General features: G+C 43.4%; 2 protein-coding genes across 4 annotated transcripts; both read right to left on the bottom strand.

Annotated features, from left to right (window-relative positions):
- Window positions 1-139: 139 nt before the first annotated feature.
- Window positions 140-3,116, bottom strand: txndc9 (thioredoxin domain containing 9). Its single transcript, XM_079731580.1, has 5 exons — window positions 2,983-3,116; window positions 1,692-1,918; window positions 1,479-1,597; window positions 992-1,246; window positions 140-863 (listed from the first exon to the last, which is right to left on the bottom strand). The coding sequence occupies exons 2-5, from the start codon at window positions 1,866-1,868 to the stop codon at window positions 743-745; spliced, it is 672 nt and encodes a 223-aa protein (XP_079587706.1). The 5' UTR covers window positions 1,869-1,918; window positions 2,983-3,116; the 3' UTR covers window positions 140-742.
- A 6,406-nt stretch (window positions 3,117-9,522) lies between these two features.
- On the bottom strand, window positions 9,523-20,835 carry rev1 (REV1 DNA directed polymerase). 3 transcript variants are annotated; one of them, XM_079731308.1, is made up of 22 exons: window positions 20,587-20,835; window positions 19,845-19,920; window positions 19,440-19,569; window positions 18,163-18,331; window positions 17,462-18,055; window positions 16,541-17,367; window positions 16,167-16,271; window positions 15,943-16,059; window positions 15,745-15,835; window positions 15,514-15,642; window positions 15,257-15,411; window positions 15,012-15,131; window positions 14,671-14,891; window positions 13,697-13,869; window positions 13,343-13,560; window positions 12,998-13,176; window positions 12,441-12,710; window positions 12,132-12,231; window positions 11,806-12,011; window positions 11,494-11,644; window positions 11,286-11,388; window positions 9,523-11,141 (listed from the first exon to the last, which is right to left on the bottom strand). In XM_079731308.1, the coding sequence occupies exons 2-22, from the start codon at window positions 19,908-19,910 to the stop codon at window positions 11,030-11,032; spliced, it is 4,236 nt and encodes a 1,411-aa protein (XP_079587434.1). In that variant the 5' UTR covers window positions 19,911-19,920; window positions 20,587-20,835; the 3' UTR covers window positions 9,523-11,029. The 3 variants fall into 3 exon arrangements, with proteins under 3 accessions (XP_079587434.1, XP_079587436.1, XP_079587435.1); XM_079731310.1 differs by having other exon boundaries at window positions 11,494-11,608; XM_079731309.1 differs by having other exon boundaries at window positions 12,998-13,173.
- Window positions 20,836-21,468: the final 633 nt, after the last annotated feature.

The raw sequence follows: 21,468 nt of genomic DNA, 5'->3' as shown, positions 1-21,468 counted from the left end.
GGGCAATGTGTTTTCTTAAAGAAAAATAAAATGTTGAATCTGTATAGTTTGTGATTTACCTGGGGGGGGGGGGAGAACAAATATTTCATAGCCACAGAAGGAATGAAGAGGAATTAACAAGAACACTTCTCAATCAAGTTTTAGTCTTTTATTAAGCAGATGGATAATTATCAACTCAGCTTTCTCAGACATGCAATGGAACCCATGTCCTTGTTTATTTTTTTACACATGAAAAGTTTTTGCGTCGCACACTGGCACTGAGGGGGTTCGGTTTTTCACAGTCACCCAGTAATCCTTTGTTCAAATCGGGGTCCAAATTATACAAAATACATTTTAGGTACACAATCACTTGAATATTGCCTGAAATGTAATTTGCACTGAATAAGCCGAACTCCAAACGTACTTCTGCATCTTTAAATGCATGCACAGATAAAGCCCAAATATTTTAATCAATACCATGTTCCTGGATGGCAATAAGTTAGGAGAATATCATAAGGTTCTTGACTTGTTCCACCAACCAAGAGAACCAACACCATCAGGGAGAAATAATTTTCTATAGAATTTGGTTGTCTTCTACAACGATTTGAAAGATGAATGTAAAAAAATTATCATGTTTAAGGAAAGGAAAGACGTAAACAATGACTAAATCAAGGGAGTAATAAAAGCCATAAAATAGATCTTAATGATGATGTCCCCTGAGAGGGAGAGCGTGATATTGGAGGAAAGAGGGAGAATGTGGTATTCAGTCATCTTCAGAATCAGAGTCAGAGTCGTAACCTTTCCCTCTTATGGTCTTCTTCTCCACCTTTGTGAACTTTGTTCCTGGTCTTTTTGCCATTGAAGGAGGCTCCATGCGATTACCACTAAGATACAATGGGGAAAAAATAAACGGTCTATACAAACACACACAAGTATCTTATTTACAATCATATCCAGTACTATTTTCACAAGCAAAAATATACAGGTAAATGAAGCAATTGTTTTTTTTTACCTGTAATTAATAACATCTGTGCAGCCAAGTCTCCACTCCAGCATCTCTGTGGAGAATTCATCTGTGTTTCCAAGATCACCGAAGCCAACAATGAAGTCCTTGGTTATCCCATCTATCAGCAGGGCCATGGTGGGAATCACCTTGATATGCAGCCTCTCAGACAAGAAGGGGGCCTTCTCCACATTCAGCTTGATAAATTTTGTTTCAACATGCTTCTTGGCCAAGATGGCAAGGTGCTTGTCGACAATTTTACATCTGCATAAAAGGGAAGACAAATAATGGCAACTGTTCTGAGAGAACCGTATACATTTTCTATCTCTGTTCTTTAAGAGATTGAAAATGGATAAAACAAGCATATATTCAGCATTAACTCATGCATTATTAGAAGTACATTTCTGCTTACTCATTTTATAATGTCATATTCAAATCTGACATCTAAATTATATATGACTTTAGTGCAAAAATCAAATAGATTTATTTTGATTACCTGAAGGTGGAGTCTCTGTAGAAATGGCAGACCACATTCTTGCTCTCCTTTACCTCCCCAAAAAAGTCTTTCTCGCTGGGTATTTCTCTGTATTCGCCATGGCCTTTGGACAACCAGTCCTTTAAAAATAAAAAAACATTTAAACTTAAAACCATTAAGGAGGAGTCAAGTTTAATTTGTGGTTTGAGGAGAGATCAAAATGTGCCCAATTACCTGCTTCTGTTTCTGAGCTTTTTTGAGTGCCTCCAGTCTCCTTTCCTTCAGTTTATCCAGTTCGTCGTCATCCATACGATCCAGCTTGTTCAACTGCTCATCCACCTTCTCCTCCATCAACTTGGCTGACTGCTCAAGCACCTTTGCTAGTATATCCATGGTCTGTCCACCTGCCATGGTTGTAACGTTCGTGAAGAAGCTTGGCACTAAATGTCAATTAAAGCAGGCTGTAAGAAGAAATGAGACCGTTAACAGGCAGCAAGCATCAGTCATGAACAGTTTCAGAATATGAATAGGACACCTATTCTTAATAAGAGGTCGTTCCATAAATACTTTCGATTAAGGCAGATTGGATCTATTAAATGACATCATTTGTGTTGAACGCCTGTCAAACTTAGTTACCACTTGAGGAGAAAAGTGGTAACACGACGCCATCTTGTTTTTAAGACTCGATAAGTAGATTGACGAACACAGAGATTGTGCCATCCGTCCACAACACGCAAGCTCTGTGTTCTCCAATCTACTTATCGAGTCTTAAAAACAAGATGGCGTTGACGGGTGAACAACTGATGGTATTGTGTGTATAAAATGTCCTTTTTAATAAACAACCTGTACACTTACAAAGTTATCAATGTCTCGTTTTATATGTTAAGACCCTTATTATACTACCAAAGAAGTGTCGGTCTACTTCTAGCCTTGTAAGTGGTTTAAAATAACGATTTAGTTTATACCATAACCAGTGCCCCATCGTTCCAAGTTTATAGCGTTTTAGTAAAATCGGCTAAAAACAGCCAACTTAAGAATGCGTCTATACGCGTTTTTTTTGCTCCCAAACGAACATTCCAACTCGTTATCATACTTAACATATCCCAGATCCATTTTACACCGGATTTCTCCTTTAACAGCTGAAGAGGCTATTTGGGTGTGTTAGCAAGTGCATGTAGCCTTGGCAACTACAATAGAAAACGCCTGCTGATCATGGCTCTGATTACCATTGCTTTAGTGCACGTTATTTGTCTTTGTTAGTTGCCTTTTTCAATGTTTGCTTACTGAGCAGGGTAGTGATGAGAGGGATCAAATTGTATGTCACCAATGGAATTATAGTTCGTCAGTGTTCAGCCCTATTAGCTTTAAGTTAGCCGAATAGCTATTGGCCTGTTTTGTTTTTGCGCCTACGTATCGTATAAACGTGAGCATTTGTTAAACAGAAGTATGGCAAACAGGAATAGATCAAGATAATGAAGGGATATCAAGGAAATCAATATATGCATTAACAAGACTGTTCTCTTACCAGTAAACGATACCCGTTATTGTTCACGATGCTGTAGAGTCGGATGTTGCGTCGCCAGTGCTTGTAGGAGGGGCGCTGCCAGCTCCTAACACTAGAGCATAAAACTGTACATTACAGCATAGAACTGTACACTAGAGCAGACAGACGCCGCAGACTTCACCGACAAGTTGCTGCGATACGTCTTCGTCGACGCCATATTAGAGAGGCCCAGACTAGCCTGTTAACAAAAAAGTAAAAGGAGGAGCTTCGGTTTTTCTGGAAAAGCAGCACTTTAACGTTTACATATCTCAACTAATTTAAATGTATCGATTTTATAGTCATGTCAATTATATTAGAGGCATCTATTATATTAAAGATATATATTCACTGCTTGACCTTAGGTTGATGATAAACCCTTAACACATTAACATGGATTATTATAACATTATAACCTTATAACTTTTTTTTATGTTTTACCGTTTATCCATTAAAACCACAGCTCCCCCGTTTGTTTACAGGGCAGCCTTTGCCTCTCCAATATGGCAGCGACGTTGACGCACGACCCAAAGGCCAGTGCGGCGCATGGACCTATTAAAGACCGCGTTGCAGATTAACCGGACGTTTCGATTAATGAGTACATAAAGCAGTCAAAATATGTATATCACTCAAAAAATGTCTCAAATAGTGTTAAAGTCCAGTTTTTGTCGTTTTTGGCTGTACCTGGTGTTACTGCCAAAAGTACTAGGCGTGGCAAGAACCACAAATAGCACAGCCTTAATTTCGAACCTGTCAGACGTGAGAGGGCGAATGAGGAATTGCCGAGAACTGATGGCCGTCAAAGCCAATTAAATGCATGGTCAGAGGAGAATGAGTGGAGAGTTGCTATAATTTAGCAAGAACGCACAGCTGATTAAAAAATGGCGCCCGTTCATTCCAATGAAAACTGCTCAATAGAGTGGCGAAGTCACGCCCCTTCCGGTAGAGCCCATGGGACCTATGAGATCGAAAAATATGAATGGTGCCGTGTTCCAATATCCATACTATCCGTACTTACTAGCCTTAGTTTGAGTACGTAGGGCGTTCCAATTCAGATCGGACGAAAATAAGTGTACTGAATGGACCCGGATGGTGTACTCAAAACGGTCAAATCGCGAAGTGTGGATCGATGTACACGTTTCGTACTCAACGGCAGCCATCTTAACTACGTTGCGGAAGAGGGTGGAGCCAGGCTGAGCCAAAGTTGACGCATTTTCCACATAGCCTGCATTAATAGTCATTTTGTAGTCTTTATAGCTTTTATAGCTGCTAGGCGTAAATAGTTCACCGTTCAAAGTGGATGTTTATTGCGGGGGAGGATTTCCGGTTAGAGCACCACGGAGTATTCGATTTGGAACAACACTGACATCTGAAAATTAGCGCACTAAGTGAGTACGGATAGTGTACTACGTTTAATGGTGCGTTTTAGTATTCTCTGCGAACCGACTCGGACCTCGGATGAGGTCAGGCCCACCCTTCAATCGTTTTATTATGTTTCGCTCGGTCGTTGGAGGAAAACATGGACGCCACCCGGAAAGTTGTTGTTGCAGTAGCATTGGCAGAGTACCAGGCGCTCCAAAATAGGCAATAGGCAGAGATACGGATGCAGTAAGGTATTGCAGTAATACGAGTGATTGAAATTGCCATTTATACCACCAACAAGGTCCAAGCACAATGAAAACAGTTCATACTTCAAGTCACACCGGGCGCAGCCATCTTGAATTCTGTTCTTCCGCATCTAAAACCCCAAGTCGATCTGGCAGCCGAGTCAATCTGGTACCCACACCGGGTGCAGAAATATTCTCGTTGTCTAGCATTGTAGCATCATGAGCGAGAGGACAGTCTATACATCCCTCGGCGACTTTAAGGGATAAAAAAATCAACACAGTGCCTAAAAACCATCAACCATCATGTTAAGTAAAAGGAAAAACATTGTACACGAGAAGTTAACGGAGCCGTGCATTGAGCCCTCTCGGATGCCGGGCCAAATCAACAATTGCTTCACTACGACTCCTTTCAGCTGTCCAGTCCACCCCTCCTCCTTCTCCTGCAAAAAAATGATAAATGCAACGGCTAATAAAACGGTTGAGGTGGCGTTTTGAAAAGAGAAAACTTACATTTTATTAGTACATGGTATAAAGATAATTATGAGCCTTTGATTGATATCCAGACATTTTTTGCGGAGACACATTCCTGTTCCCCACCTGTATTGGAGAGAACGGAGATATCTACTTCTGGGCCCCTTGAATCGAGGGACCCGTCCACAGCCCGCTTAAACAATTGCAATACCAGGATTGGCCGGTGAGCACTGGTGGATTGCGGAAGTTTTTTTTATTTTTTCATTGAACATTTAAAGACAAAACAATAATTATGCAATACAACTTCTCGTAGGGGACAAACAATCCGATACAAATACAAATACAAAAAGAAAAACAAAATTATGAAGGCCTAGGGGGATCCACAGCAAGACAAATTTCAAATAAATAATCATATAGATCAACAAAAATTACAAGACAACCAAGTTTTAACATGTGGAGCAGGGACGTCAAGGTCCCAAAATGACTTAACTTCAAAATAAAAAAAAGTTTGAAAAATCTACATTTATCTTCTTTGCAATCCTGCTAGAGTGTATTATTTTTAAGGACAAGAAAAACAGCCTAAAATCATTTAAAAAACAGTTAAAGGAGGGTTTACTATTTCTCCACTTGCAGCAATGAAGATGATATTTACCCAAAAGTAAAATAATATTAATCATGTCAGACACAGATGCATTCAAATTATCCATAAAAAAGAAAGCGTGAGAGATATCGAAGGTTGGAATGTCATGTACTTTTGGTAATAGCCGATTTCTTATGTCAGACCAAAAAGCTTGGGACAAGGGGCATAGAAAAAACATATGTTCTAAAGTTTCTTCACACTTACCACAAAAATTACAGGTGTCAACTTCAAAACTAAACCTTTTATGAAGAAATGCGGCTGTTGGATAAACATTATTAATAATCTTTAAATGAGTTTCTTTAACTTTAGGAGAGACGGGCCATTTAATAAATTTGTAAAATGCTTTATGTGTAATAGATACGACTGCTGAATCTGGGACCTTGATAAGTGCCTCTCTGTGTCAGTCATGATATATCCTAGATTTTAAAACAATGCCAATTAACTTGTTGTTAAAATTCCTATCAGACAAATTACATTTTCCGAAAACTAAACTTGGTAATACTGCCTTAACATTTCAGTACAATAAGGGAAGTTATATTTAAGTATAAAAGTATGATAATCAAGAATGTTACCATTACAATCCAATAAATCAGTTACAAACGTAATGCCTCTCTCAAATAAATCATTTTTAAATATCAATTTTCTATTAATGAGAATGACTCTATTATTCCATAGAGTTGAGCAGTGGGGAGAAAGATGATGGGTAAACATCATCTTTCAGAATAAGAGTAGTTGCCTGTGGAAATAAGATAGCGTAATGGGAATTTTGCAGACCTCAAAATCGCATTTTAAAAGAAAGTCTAAACCACCTAATTTGTTAAACAAAGATCTTCGAACATGAAACCACATTGAATTTGACTGAGACAAGTATGTTTTAATCCAATTTATCCTAAAGGTACCGACAAATGCATCAAAGTCAAGAGCTTTAACAGCATTCTTCTCATATTCTCCAACCAACTGAGATCTTTTAATATAATGGGTATTGTTTCTCCATATGAACTGGAAAATAACTGAATTGGCTTTTTTAATATTGTTATTAGAAACGAACAAGGAATGACAAGGATTGATTAATTTAGAGATACCTTCTGCTTTAGATAAAATTATCCTTCCAAAAATTGTAAGGTCACTTGTTAGCCAGTGACTGATTTTTTCCCATCTGTTATACGATTTGAAACATTAATGTCTTCTCTTCTAATAAGGTTTTTAGATAATGTAGTATTATCTAAAAACTATTATCTAAAGGATAAAGTATTTCACCTCAGATTCAACTCTAATTGAAGCGATGACTGAGTCGTCACTTGTATGAATGGGGAGAAGTTCACATTTTTTATATTAAGTGAGAGTCCTGAAGCTTTTGAAAAAAAAGATTGTATTTAGGGATTTATCTACCATTGATTTATCTTTTAAAAATATGGATGCATCATCTGCGAATTGACTTATTTTAAATTCCTTATTGAAAAAAGTATACCTGCTATTTCCGTGGTATGATTGAAAAGAACTGTTAGCAGTTGGGTTGCCAATATAAAAAGCTTTGGGGAAATAGGGCAACCCTGTCGGATGCCTCGCAGTACTTCAAACCTAGGGGTAAATCCAGGGTTCAGGGAAACAGAACTGTTTATATCAGTATAAAACATCTTAATAACATTCAGAAAATGTTCCCCGAAGCCCAGAAAGTGCAATGCTTCCACCAAAAAAGGATGTTTAACACAATCAAAGGCCTTGTAAAAATCTAGAAATAGCACATAGCCATCCGTATTAATGAAGTCCTTATAATCTAACATATCAAGTATCAACCTGGTATGGTTATGAATACTTCTACCCTTCACAAAAGCTGATTGGCATTCATCAATTAATTTTGGCAAACCTTCATCCAATCGGTTTGAATACACGTGTGCCAACAATTTATAATCATTACATAATAAGGTTATCGGCCTCCGATTATCCAGTGAAAGTTTATCCTTGTTGGGCTTCGGAATTAGTGTAATAACTCCTTGTTTCATAGTAGGAGACAAGTGCCCTGTCGAAATACAATTTGTTACGGCATTATACAGTAGTATTCTGATTTCTTTCCAGAAAAATATGTAAAACTCAACGGTTAATCCGTCCAGTCCTGGTGACTTCCCCTTAGACATCCGCCTTATTGCACCAGCCAATTCTTCGATTCTGAGTTTATCCTCCATCAACTGCTTGAAATCCTCATCCATTGTTTTTACACATTCCTTAATTTTCCCAAAAAATAAAAGACAGTTCTCCTCTGAAAACTTTGATTTGTATAAGTTGCTAGAAAACTCTTATTTCCTCACTGATTTGATCTAGACTGTCTATGTTAACACCATTAATATTTAAATTCTGAATTTTCTTCTTGGTTTGTCGTTGTTTCGCCAAATTAAAGAAATAGGAAGAATTTTTTTCGCCTTCTTCCAACCAGCGAGCTCTTGAGCGTATATAAGCTCCTTTTGCTTTTTCCAAATACAAATTATCTAGTTCAGTTTGAAGGCTATTTACATTTGGTTGGTTTACATTTGACCTGTTCTGCTACAGATAAATCCACTATTTGACAGAGTTTGTTTACTTCACTAATAATTTCCTGTTGTTTTTGCTTTTGGATTTTAGAAATATGCTTCATGTTTTAATGGCAGACTCTTTAGTTTTAAATTTAAACCACTCCCATTTGCTCAAAGGTGACAGTTCCAATTCAGAAAATTTTAAACAAAATTTTTAACCTCTTTGCAAAAGTCAGTATTTTCCAGAAGACTATTATTAAACTTCCATATAGGAATAAGATTTGCCTCACCACGATGAAACTGAAAAGACAGTGTAATTGCACAATGGTCAGTTAAAGGTGATGCTAAGATTTCACATTTCGAAACATCATTTATTAGGTTGTTTGAGATTAACCAGTAATCCAGCCTTGAGCATTGACCATTGTTAGATGCATTGAACCATGTAAATTGTTTTCTAGTTGGGTTTTTCATTCTCCAGTAATCTACTAAATTGGCCTTTGTCATCAGTTCAAGTATTGTTTCGTCAAATGCGTGGCACTGTCTCGTTGAAGGTAGGCGGTCGAACCAAATATCAGGGACCAGGTTGAAATCCCCCCCAATTATTATTATTAATTATAATAGTCTTCTCTATTGAAAAAAGCATTTTCCATTCCTTTATACACCTGTTTAGAGATGAGAATGGATTTTTGTTCTGTATTTTTTGGTTGTAACCATATACACATAATAAAATGTGGTTTATTACACTAATTTCTGCTGAAACCATTGACGAATAACCATCTGAGTCACATTTGTGGTCAATGATCCTCCCAGGGAATCTGTTTAACAAAATCATAACTCCAGCCGAATGTGATGTTCCATGACTGATGGATTGCGGAAGTATGCACTGTTCCTGGGGGCTTAGTTTTGATACATGCGCACTTCATTACTTGCTCAGTTTTGGATAAATGGATATTGATGGAAATTATTCCTAGGACTTCATGTCTTTTTTCTTTGAGAAATGTTCACCCGTCCATTTGCTATATTGTTATTACAAAATAATATTTATAATTTATTTAAATTAAATGAGTAACAATGGTTTTTTCGTGTACATGTCAAAATGTTTTTGTTTTTCACTTTTGGAATTGACTCCTACTTACAATGTAACTTTGCATATAAAGTAGGTTGTGGTCTATTATATATGGACCAATATAGTCAGTTCTATAAAGAGCTACTTTTGGATCAAACAAAGTGGTGTTTTTTTTAAAGTTTTATTATAGAGTTTTAAAAAACATACAAACGTGTCACAGCTTCAGGTCGTCAGGCACAGGCCAGTTTTCAGGTAATGGACTGACCAATTAGAACAGCTGGCCATTCCCTTCTGAGAAGATATGGCATGGGGAGAAGCAAGTGCTGTCCAAAGTCAATGGGAGTCCTCTTTACACAATTACAATCATTATCTTCTGCCCGTATTCCGACAAAAGATTTACCTTGTTTCTCAAAGTTCACCTCAAGCACACACACACACACATATATATATATATATATATATATATATATATGCTTTTCTTTCTAATAACCTGCCGATTTGAGATTGGGAAGAAAAGCCATGGACTACTCATAGTTAATTGCTGTTATGTAGCTAGTTTTCGAAGGAAACCAAAAGCTAGTTCTATGTGACAGAGTACATACGTAAACACTGTCTCTTTACTATATTTGAAATGTATAAAACAGTACGTGGCAGTTTAACACTAGACTTGCCCACTGCAATCCAAGCCACACAAACTGAATGACAATGTAAATGCCATATTAGAGTGCACATTACTGTTTATAAATCAGGAAATGCTGATGTGGGATATTGATGCCATAACCCACATAAGGTATTTCTTTCCAATCAAGAGTAAAAATCAGAAAAATAGCTAACCAATGACTTAGATGTTAAGCCTTGATCTGCTTCTAAATCCCCTGTTGAAGACACAGAATTGTATTGAAAAGATTTAGCATTAAAAGACAGTTACTAAGAATACAACTTTGTAAACAATACAAGAGGAAAATCCTCCACACAGCTTTTTTTCATACACATGGATAACCCAGAAAAACATTATTTACATGTTTGAACAACAATGTTTGGCACTTTTTTGTTTTCTCCAAAAAGATACAAAAGGTATGAAATACTATGCAGCAAGCCTTGTTTGACCAGCTTTGAGTTGATATGACAGAGGCAGATTCTTAACAAGTCACAAAGATGGGGGGACGAAAACCAGAACATTACGTTATTTTACTTCATTATTCTGAATGAAACATCACAAGACAACATGTAAATGGTATTGAAATGAATGCTAAATGTATTTCCTGACACACACACACACTTCGTATTTGCAGGGGCCGCTGCTACACAGATGCACTTGGAGCATGATGAGGTCATTGCATGGAAAGGAAAAGCAGGTTGTATAAAGCGGGAGGGTGCCAGCCCTTCCTTGTTCACGGTCCGTTAACTGGTGTGCAAAATGTATCATAAAAAGGAAACTGAGTATGATGAAAATTGTCCTTCCTCTATCATACGTTGACATCGCTATGCAGCTGTCACTGAAAGGATAAGTTCCCCTGCTCCCTGTCGCTGAGAAAAGGATCAACAGGAGCCTCCTGGCAAGTGCTTTGTTGAGGAAATTCAGCTCGGAAATCGAAACTGCAAATATCCATCCTGCCGAAGAGCAACAACGTTGGGGTGCCTGAAAGTCACGCAACACTGCCGACGGTGAAATGAGCAACAGAAGCAGTAGAGAAAAAGGGCCGTGAGGAAAAAGAAGAATGGAAAATATGGAATTCTTCCTCTTTCATGCCATCTTCAGGGTGCTTCCATAAGCTTGCTGCACAACCATCTGGACGTTATCAAGGATGAAGTCGAATGCCATGCTCCACACAGACTCCTCCGACTGCTGCATGAGTCTGCAGGGGGTCATTGAGTATGGTCAACACACAGTAAGGCAACACAGAGCGTGGACAAAAACAATGCAACAGCACTCCATACAACACAACTGTCGTCTTTGTTTAAATGTCTGAGCGAGGAAGTGGAGGGAATGCTGCCTTTACCGTTTCATGTACTTGATGACGAGGTCAAGCTTCTCCAGGTCTTTGTCCTCTATGAGGTCAGTGCAATATTTCACCACTTGCAGTACGTCCTCCTCCATGGGTTCTGGGGAGAAGTCTGAAGCCGTCAAGCGTGAACCAATAAAACACATCTCCCGTATAATTTCACTGGTGCGCCGGAGGAGACAGTCCAAAACAGACAGCATAATACCTGATATGCTTGTGACCCATTCTCTGAGCAGTGTTCTGATGTCGGTCATCTCACTGGCTCCGGCCAGGGTAGGGGCCGCGCGGGGGGGGAAGGGAGAAGGGACTTCTGGGGTTTCCTGATTTAGGGATGAGGTGGAAGGACCGTTATCCATCTGGTTGTAAAAAAAGGGCATAGATGGATAGATAGATGGGCAATGGGCATAGATGGATACACATTTATTTAAACACAGACAAATATTTTATTAAAAACAAGCTCTTCTGTTGGAATTGAACCCAGTTTGAAGTGTTGACGTTCATCTGATGACCTCAGTACCTTGAGTCCACCCGCTACCTCCCTGGATCTCATGGGCGGTGGCAGGACTTTGGCCGGGCTGTTCCCGGTCACATGCCTCTTCTGCGGGGAAGGTACTTTCTTAGCCGGGCTCACTGCATTCTTTCTCTTGTAGCGGCGCTTTACCCTTGCCACGCCGACGCCAGCTTCTGGCTGTTTCAGTTGCAAAAGTGGATTCCTTTGTTCCGCTGCAGAAAGAGATTTAGAGAGATGTATTGCTCCATTAGTGCTTAACCAACGGCAACAACTTTAGCTTATTCAGCCAACTATTGCGACATTGGTTTGAATAGACTGGTCTTGGAAATTACCCAGCTTTCCTTGGGGCTGAGCGTTCTGTTTACGGTGGTAGGCAGAGCGAAGCTCATCCTGCAGCTCTCTGGGCAGGGCGGCAAACACATCGGGGTCGACCTACAACCAGAAACATCTTTCTTCAATTAACTACCATATAAAAACCCACTACACTAGCAATATGCCAATTTAACCCTATCCCGCCAAAATAACATTATTTTTTATTTAGTAAAAGAAAACAGCCAAGTAAATCTGCTGTCCTACTGTGCATGTATATTCCAATCCAGAACTAACATCTTGGTGTACGCAAGAATATCAAAAAGGGTCACCTGTGAGAAATCGGGTAATTCCAGTACAATGCCGGTCGGGCCCGAGTGGCCCGGCTGGTTGGGGATCTCTAGGAGCAGCGTGCCTGCAGGCCGAACGGACAGCGCCGACCCGGAGAGGAGATCGGAGAGAGGGCCAGGACCAAAGGGAGGGGAGGAGGGACCTGCTGCGTGGTGCAAGGCATTGCTGGGTCTCCGCTCTCGTCGGGTCCAGGACTGCTCCACCTGCTCTCGGAGGTCTGCGGGCAGGGCTTCCAATACGGACCGGTCGACCTGATGGAGGAATCAAAAGAGCAATGGAGAGCAGCGGATCAGATGAAGTCCATTGTTTGTAGAGCCCTGAATGACATGTCTCAAAGGGCTTTGAGGGCCACATGTTACTCTGCTAACCCTAGCCTTCCAAAGATCACAGAGAAATCCATTAATAACCAAGGAACAGAACCCTGCTCCTTCTAGAGATGGTCAAGACTGAAATGGGTACCCTAAAGTTAATGCTTGTTCTGTAAGCAAAACAAACAACCAAAACCTGAGTAAGAAACACAGAGATGCATAATCCTTACCTGTGAGGGCGAAGGGACTTCAATGCTTAGGTTGAGCCGTGTGGTTCTGGCGTAATGCGGGGTGTGTGGGTCTCTGCTTGTCCCCGGGACAGGCTCAGCAGGGGACAGCTGAAGGGGAGGAGAGCCTGAGGGGAGGCCTGAGGCAGTTGGCTTCACCTGCTCTGAACCCGGGTCGGCTGCTGAAATGTATTTTAAAACCGGTTGCACGGGTTACATTCATACCGTTATTGCGCCCTATTCCAGACAAACAACGTGTAACCAAGAACGGGTTGACAAACAATACACACAAGAACGTGTGCTCAATCCTAGCACAGCAGTGAATCCCTCCCCAGACACACTGCTGACCTGCACGAGGGGGTCTGACGGGGAGCCCCGGGCCCAGCAGCATGTCCTTTATGGAGCGTTTGTGGTTCTCAGGGGCACTGCGAGCTCCCTCCAGCTGCTGGACCTGAATGCCCACGCCTCGCAGCTCCTGGGCCGGCAGCTTCATGGCATGGTACAGCTTGACAACTGCAGAGGCGATCAGCGGGCCGCTGTCCGTCGCCTGGGCCAGCGTCACCGTCCTGCGGGAACAAGAGCGACTCGTAAACTCATCGCCTCATAACTCGAACTCGTAAAGAGGGCAATGGTTCATAAATCAGGCAGAAGAAAGGGCACTTTTAGGGCGACGTGGTTCCCCCCCCCCCCCAAGCCCCTCACCTGGCCAGGTGGTCACATATACCGTGGCCGCCGTATTTCGCCGACTCAGCCGGTGCCCCCGCCTTGCGGACCATGACCTTTAGGGTGATGCGGCGACCCCTCTGTCCCGCCTCCTGCAGACGCCGCTGGACCTCCGAAGAGAGGCTGGTGAGAAAAGCCTCCGCCTCTTCTGCCTAGCCGGGGGGACGAGGGGCCCGTGGCCATGCAGAAACATTTGGACAAAAATGACCTTTTTCAATACTTTTTTTTTTTATCACATATCCATAGCCATCAGACCAGATCTGTAGATCTCCTTCACCGTCAATTTTACAGAACTAATATTGGCCAGTTTTTAATCAGGCATAGAGGCCCAGTCATTTGGAACAGTTTTCCTGTCACACTTTCAAAAAACATCTTTTATTGTATGACAAAAATTATCTCATCTTAAAAGCATATGATAATGTATTTCCATATTGACTGTATGATATATTGTCTTTTTGCTTGTCTGTCCTTTATTTATTCAGCTTTTTGGCCATATGAACTTAAATGCGCTTGTATTTTTCATTTGTAATCAAGCAAAAGAAAGGGCACTTTTAGGGCGACGTGGTTATAATTTTAAATTAATTTTATTGTATGACAATGTTTATACGTGAAGCACTGTGAGTCTGCCTTGTGTATGAAAAGTGCTATATAAATAAAGTTGCCTTGCCTGGCCTTGGCCGTAACAGGATTTTGTTTTTTTTGTTGTGTCTTTTTTGTTGTGTCTATTTGATTCGTTCACTTTATTTCTTACCTTACTGTATTTTAATGTTAGGTGGGCATCCTTTAAAAGCCCTCTGGGGTTTATTATGTCCCACCCGTTCATTTATATATGTCTATGTGCATCTTCTTTTGCTATTTTTAATCTTGTTAATCTTGCACAAAGATATACAGCTAAACTAAAACTAAACCTTGAACAAGTCGTTGGTTTCAAAAGCAGTTCAGAGCGGACGCACCCCGGTGAAGCGGATGTTGTAGTTCATCTCCGCCGACACCGACTTCCGCTCCTTCTCGTAGCGCACCGGCCGCTCGTCCAGCCCCCGGCAGAACCGGAATAGGGTCTGGCCCGTGCGCGGCCCGAATGCCTTCTGCAGCTCTGACTGGGCCACGTGCTGGAGGTCCCCGCACGTCTTCACGCCCAAGCCCGACAACTTCCTCCCCATGACGGGCCCCACGCCTGGAGAACAGACGTTTAACAAACGCGTCAATTCAGCACAGGGTTTACGCCAGAACCATGGATTCATCAATTCATTCAATTCCTTCTCGGTGGACAGGAAGGGGGAAGGGCAGCGAGTACCTGGTAAACTGGTAACCGATAGCTCCCGGATAAAATCGTCCACTTCCTCTGACCTCAACGTGTAGTGGCCATCTGGCTTGGCTTTTCTCGTGGCCAGGCGGGCCAACAGGATATTGGACCCTGAATATTAAAATTAAAATAAATATAAAGTAGGTTGGGAAAAAAAAGTTCAGTTAAGTGATAAGCAATAAATAAAAAAAAAAAGAAGAAAACTTTGAAAGGATGGCTAAAGCGGAGATACTGACCCATGCCCACTGAGGCAGAGCATCCTGTTTTCTCCTTGATGTCTTCCCTGATGGCCCGGGCCAGATCCTCAGGGCCGATGCCCAACTCTGATAGCAAGGTGGTGGCATCAATCAACACTTCATCACAGCTCAGGGCCTCAATGTCGTGAGTGTAACTGCAAAGAACGGGGCCCGACAAGATAATTTTATGGCATGAGAGAAAGAGCAGTGGGAGGCAGATCATTAATTCAAAGTACGACCTAGCAGAATGCCATTACCTTGCTAGGGTCTCGTACATGGCCAGAGCCACCTCCTTGTAAGCCTCAAAGTCGTATGGGACAGATTGCAGTGCAGGACACAGCTGCTTCGCCTTGCCAAAGAACATGCCATTCCTCACCCCGGCCGCCCTGAAGCAGACGGGCCAAACCAATCGACAACGTTAACAGGCTTGACACACTGATATTTGCCAAGAAAGGAGTAAATAGTGTGTGTGGCGTTGCACTGGTTACCTGGCTTCGTAGCTGCATGAGGCAATCTCGGCCATGGAGAGGACAGAGGTGTCCGGCTCTCCGCGCTCCTTCAAATCAGCCTGTAGCGATTCTGACACACCGGCATGGGAGCACTCAGTCAGACAAATTACTGTGGCGTATTTTACATATTGTTATAAACGCAACATGGACCATGTGTACACACACACACACACACACCAGGGTCAGCATTAGAGCGTTTCCTCTGGTAGTACTGTTGCTCCATCTGAGGATTGGCCCCAGGTCTCAGCGCCACGCGACCCGGCCCTCTATTACTTGTCACAGCCACGGGCTTCCCTGTTGAGGACACGGCGATGACCAGGTCAGGCAGGTCAACAGGCAGCCCATAAATATGAAAGCAGCTTAAACAACAACATGCGCATTCCTTGTAGAAGGGTTCTTGCCTTTCAGGTCCGGTCGATCTCGGATGCCGACGGACGCGAAGAAGCAGTCCATGTCCACGTGGAGGATACATGACTTCACGCTGAGTGGAGCCCCCATGTCCGACTCTGGTCACATGAACAGATCAGAGCACAAGAAAAGAGACCGCCATGAGGCCAAGTGTAAAAAGAGGACTATATATATATATTATGTCACACTAATAACACAATCAAACGAGCCATTACAACTACACTATACCTCAAATGTGTAAAGTTTGTATTAAGAAAAAATTACTCCGATTCAGTAGTCAGTGCAGGTAGCAAAGCAGTATTAAATAGTCAGAAGTAAAGGTATATCCATGCTAAAACCCTAATAAAAGATAGTGCTCTCGGCCCACCTTGGCTGGGGAACTGTGGAGCACATCTCCTCAGTCGCTCCTTCCCCGGTAGGTTGACGTCTCCACCCGTCCGCCGCTTGCTATGCAGTTCGTTAACGTACTCGGAGAACCCAATCCTCCAGGTGGAGATTTGGTGATAGCGTGAATGGGAATAGTACTCTGAGATGATCCCCCCCGTCTGCACCATCAGCTTTGCGGACGGCTTTGACGACGGGCCCCCCGCGACGGGGGGGTCCGCCGCCGGTGGGGTGTGAGGCGATGCGATGCTCGGTCTTGGCGCAGCGAGGTCGGACGAAAAGGCATCGTGGTGACTTCCGTTGAGTCGCACAGGAGAGCGCGAGGGGAAGGGGAGCTGAGGATTCTTGGTAAGGGCGGCTGGCCGACCGGGATGGGGTGGCAGGGGTGAGGGGGGTGGAGGATGGGACTGGGTGGCCGCGATGGCCTCCTGGTACGTGGGGGGTGGGGGTTTCAGTCGCGACTCGCCGGCCTCGCGGGAGCTGGGGCTCCCGGGTGAGACGGGGAGCCGGTCGTCTTGCCTTGGGGGGCTGTGGGGGAACGAGTAGGGGTCTGCGTGGGTCGGCCCGCGTGGCGTGGTGGGCGGAGTGCGTGCGGCGGGACTTGAAGCCCCAGCCTCCGGGCTTTTGAGTGGGCTTTGGGCTACGTTTTCCACTGGGCCCCTTCGAGGAAAGGGGTGAGGGGCTGCAGGCTTTAAGGCACCATTAACAGGGTGAGCGTGTCCATTCAGCAGGGGCTTGCTCTCCCCTGATTCTACTTTGACAGGACAGGAGACCTCACTGGCCAACTCCAGTACAGCATTGGATCCATTCCTACGGGAGGACAAAAAAAGAAAGGAAACAAGTTCTTCAAATATAAGCCACACTCTGCACTGCACTCATAACGTGTAAATATATCCCAACTCACAATCTAATGTCCCGTTCCCCGTAGCAATGCTTGGGGGGGTTGAAGGACAAGCCGTTCTGCGCCTGAGTGTGGAATGGTTTACTGTCGTTGTGAGGCCCGGGCTGGGTCTGCGACACACTAGAATGAGTGTGGCTGTAGGGCGGCGGAGGAGGAGGAGGAGGCATGCATCCAGGCGAGGGCTGGCCGGGGCTTTGGTCGGAGAGAGGGCGGGTGCGCGTTGGGTTGCTGTGGTACACCGGCCCCGTGCCAGGGTGATTGTGCTGTGGACCCTGATGGCTAACGAGGTCAGCCGCGGCGGTGCTACTCGGGGGGGGCTGGACGTGCCCTGGATGGGGCGGGTCATGGTGGGGGGTAGGAACAGAGGTACTACGGCAGTTGGAGGAGGTCTTCTCGTGGTGGAGGCCCCCGTTCATGCGTCCCGGGGCCGCCTCTTTTAAGCTGGGACGGTTTAGGAGGAGGTTCTGCTTGGGGAGCCCGCGGCTGGGTCCAGCCCCATCGTGGCTCTGCAGAAGACTGACAACGGGGAAGTTCAGGCCTTTCTGTTTAGCATAGAGTTGGTATTGCAGGTAGGACAGGAGACACCCGGCCTTGACGCTGTGTAGAACAAATAGACTCCATTAAGGCTTGTTAAATCTTACCCGCAGCACCTTAAAGATTTTTCCACACACACTCAATTTCTACAATTGCCGAAATCGACCAACCTGTCAGTGATCCACGCCGGGCGAACAACCTTCTCCCCTTTGAGCTCCTTGATTTTGTTGTTGGGCAGGTTGCTGGCGATGATGTGAGTGGTGATGGAGCGGGAGTAGTAGACGTGGAACTGGCCTCCATGCAGCACCATTAGCCGGCGCAGCTCATCTGCACTGGGGTCTGCTCGCATCCAACAACAAGGGATGGGACACACAGCGCTCCAATTAAAGAAACACCTTCCAGGCTGACTCGACGTTTTGATTTGGTGGGTAGAGAAAATAATATGGTTTAGAAGCATATGTTTATGTATAGATCGAAAGATTTTGATTTTGTTGGGTGTTTTTTGTCCATTTGTAGTAGCCTGTTCATTTTTTAAACATATATATTATATGTTTTAAACATTAATTTAATATTTAGACTATAGTGTAGGTATAATATTCAAGCAATGTCTTCTTAATGTCCTCCTTAACCACTGCTTCACATGTACACTGTAAACGCTCCTACGGACGGTATACGTTTCTTTCTCAGGTGCCGTAACCAAAAGGCCAAGACAACACTCTGCATGGGCAACACTCGTCTTCCTCCACAATGACACAGCACAAATATCTGCAAGCTTGCTTTGCGTTCATTTGCTTTGACAAATTGATTGATTTCTCATTGCATACATTGACGCTGGGTGTAACCCGAGATTACCTCGACCAAGAGGCTAATGGAGCAAAGGTTACTTGAGTTTCTGTCTATGAGGAAGAACCAACTGAATGTTGAGTTCCCTTCGTATAAATTGTGACGGATAGAGATTAAGAGTTTCAAGACTATTTCCTGTCCGTCTTTTCAAGTGCATACACAGTAATGTGAAAACAGGATAGTCATAGACGTCTAGCATGTTTGACGTGGCTAAACTACAGGAAACAAGGAGAGAGGTTGAGAATGGAAAATTAGGAAAGCCAATATAACACTGGCATTCAGCGAGCCTCTTTGTCGTGTGCTCCTCTGGGATGCTTTTGGAGATCATTTACATATCCCATTTATGTTGGCTTGGCGGATGACAAGCAGGAAAACTGGATTTACAATGACCATGAGGAGGAATGAACACTGGAAATGTAGAATAAGAATTACGGATAACCGGGAGAAGAGTGTGCACAATGAAAAGAGGAGGCAGCTTATGCAAACTACCGAAGGTGTTCACTCACTCTGGCTGTTGTCTAATGCTAAAACACACGCACGTTTATGTTAGGGGGGAAATGCCATTCGTGCATGCAGACTGGATCACTTTCCAAAGCCGTCTTACCCGTGTAGCCGTTGACATAGATGGCCACTCCATGGAAGATTTGGGAGCCACCCCCTTCCTTCTGCTTTTCTATGGCATCAAGGTGGAACTGTTCGTGAAGCTTAGAGACCTTGGCAGCCATGTAGCCACCCTGGAGAAGAGAAACGGGACACACAAATGTAAGAACTAAAACGTTAAACTTGGGGTACAATAAATAATATTAGAAATCAATCTGTGATTATTATACATTAATACTACAGCTGAGCTTAAGCAGTTGACGTTGTGACCGCTACTCTCAATTTGCATACAACGACATATACGAGACAGAGATGAAGTCAGTGACTATCTTTCCTTCAGTGAAACTTAGGAGTGTAGGAGTTGGTATAAAGGAATGTTTAGCATGATGGCAATAAGATGGATACTTACTCTCTGAGCCCAACCATTGTCATCTCCAGCATTGGCTCTCTTCTTTGACCAACCATCTCGACTCATGCTGAGTCAACTGAAACCAAAGATACGGTTCACATTTGACAACATATGGCTTCAAAGGAGATCAAAAGCTTGCCAATATATTGTACATGCAAAATGACGTTCGATTTACTACAAAGCAACAAATCAAAAAAAATGTCAAAAGAAGAAACATGCTTATTTAATCATTGCACTTATACTTATGGACACGGCTTAAACCGTTCGATAACATTTGTGACAGCGTTTGCGTGGTTAACATTTCCCGAATATTATCGTATGCGGAGGATTGTTGCAAAGTAGGATCGACTCATGGTGACAGGTCTTATAAACTCAGTGTGAGGGCATGCCCGAGCAAGACTTTCAGGAGTGATGGGCTGCACTGGAACAATGACTTGAAAAGGTTTTTTCTTCTGATGATCTGTCGGCAACATGCATGTCAGTCGTCGGTGCTTGTCGCAGCGCCACGACATATCCTTAACGTCAATTCATGCAAGTTGTGGCTAAGGAAAACGACTGAGTGGCATCACACGCTGCCTGTATATTGGTTGTGAAAGCCTCGACGCGTACGGTGGTCGCTGCCAAACAATGAATAGGCATTAGTGGTAAGGCTGCATGCGTAAACAGAGCCGTACGCATCGCAACGCTAAGTTGTAAACAACGGTTCAAAGTATCGGTTTTCCAACGGAACTCACTTACTTACCTTTGTATCCTCTCAAACAGGCTCGCTAGCCCCAGACTTCTGCAGAGATAGTCTTGTAAGCCGAAATATCGGTTAGGCGAAACAAAAAACGACACAGGCGGGAACACTGTATCTCTCCACGAGGCGGTTAGGGCGACATTTAAAGCTGCACTTTGTCTACCTTGACGAAGGCGTTCAAAGAGAACTAAGGTCCCCCGATTTGGTCATGCTGCCACCATGTCCCTCCAAGAATTTCGCTCGCCCTCCCAGTCCGTGTGCTCTCCATTTCTATCCCTGGCAGCAGCAGTCTGTCTGATCCCTTTGCTTTCGCTCGCTCCGAGCCCTGGCTCCTCCTCTTGCTCAGCGCGGCTGGGCTCTGGCCCCTCGTGCTGCCATCACGCGGAGAGCTAAGTGCATTGCAGCTCAACTATTTTGACGCATCGCATGAAAGGCTGGATTTATTTTCTCAGTGCCTTCTACCAGTAGTTTCCATTGTTTGGTTGTCTTTTTAAATATTTTTTTATAATGCGCTAATGTCGAATCAATTGCATTCGTAGGCGGCACAACGCTGCCCTATTCGTTATGAGCCACCGTTACATTGTGTCTTTGCGTTCAAATGTCTCATTGTTGTAGAGGGGTGAGTTAAATAAAGCTCGCACGAGACATCCGTCTACTTCTTATCATGCGACGGCTTATTATGACAACCAGCTATTAATTGCCTTTGGTCTATCTCTGGCTCTCCGTACAGATGTCCTCAGAAAACCTGGCACGTGCACTGACGACCATCCTAGACTACGACGCAGACGCACGGGCATGTGCAGAATATCGAATCAGCGCCGGAGAGGTTTCAAACATGGTGGCCTACTCAGACAAAGCGAGCAACAGAACAGTGAATAGTAGGTA

Source organism: Pollachius pollachius (genome assembly GCF_949987615.1).
Source record: "Pollachius pollachius genome assembly, chromosome: 3".
Taxonomy (NCBI): Eukaryota; Metazoa; Chordata; class Actinopteri; order Gadiformes; family Gadidae; genus Pollachius; species Pollachius pollachius.
This window is presented reverse-complemented; position numbering and strand designations above follow the sequence as displayed.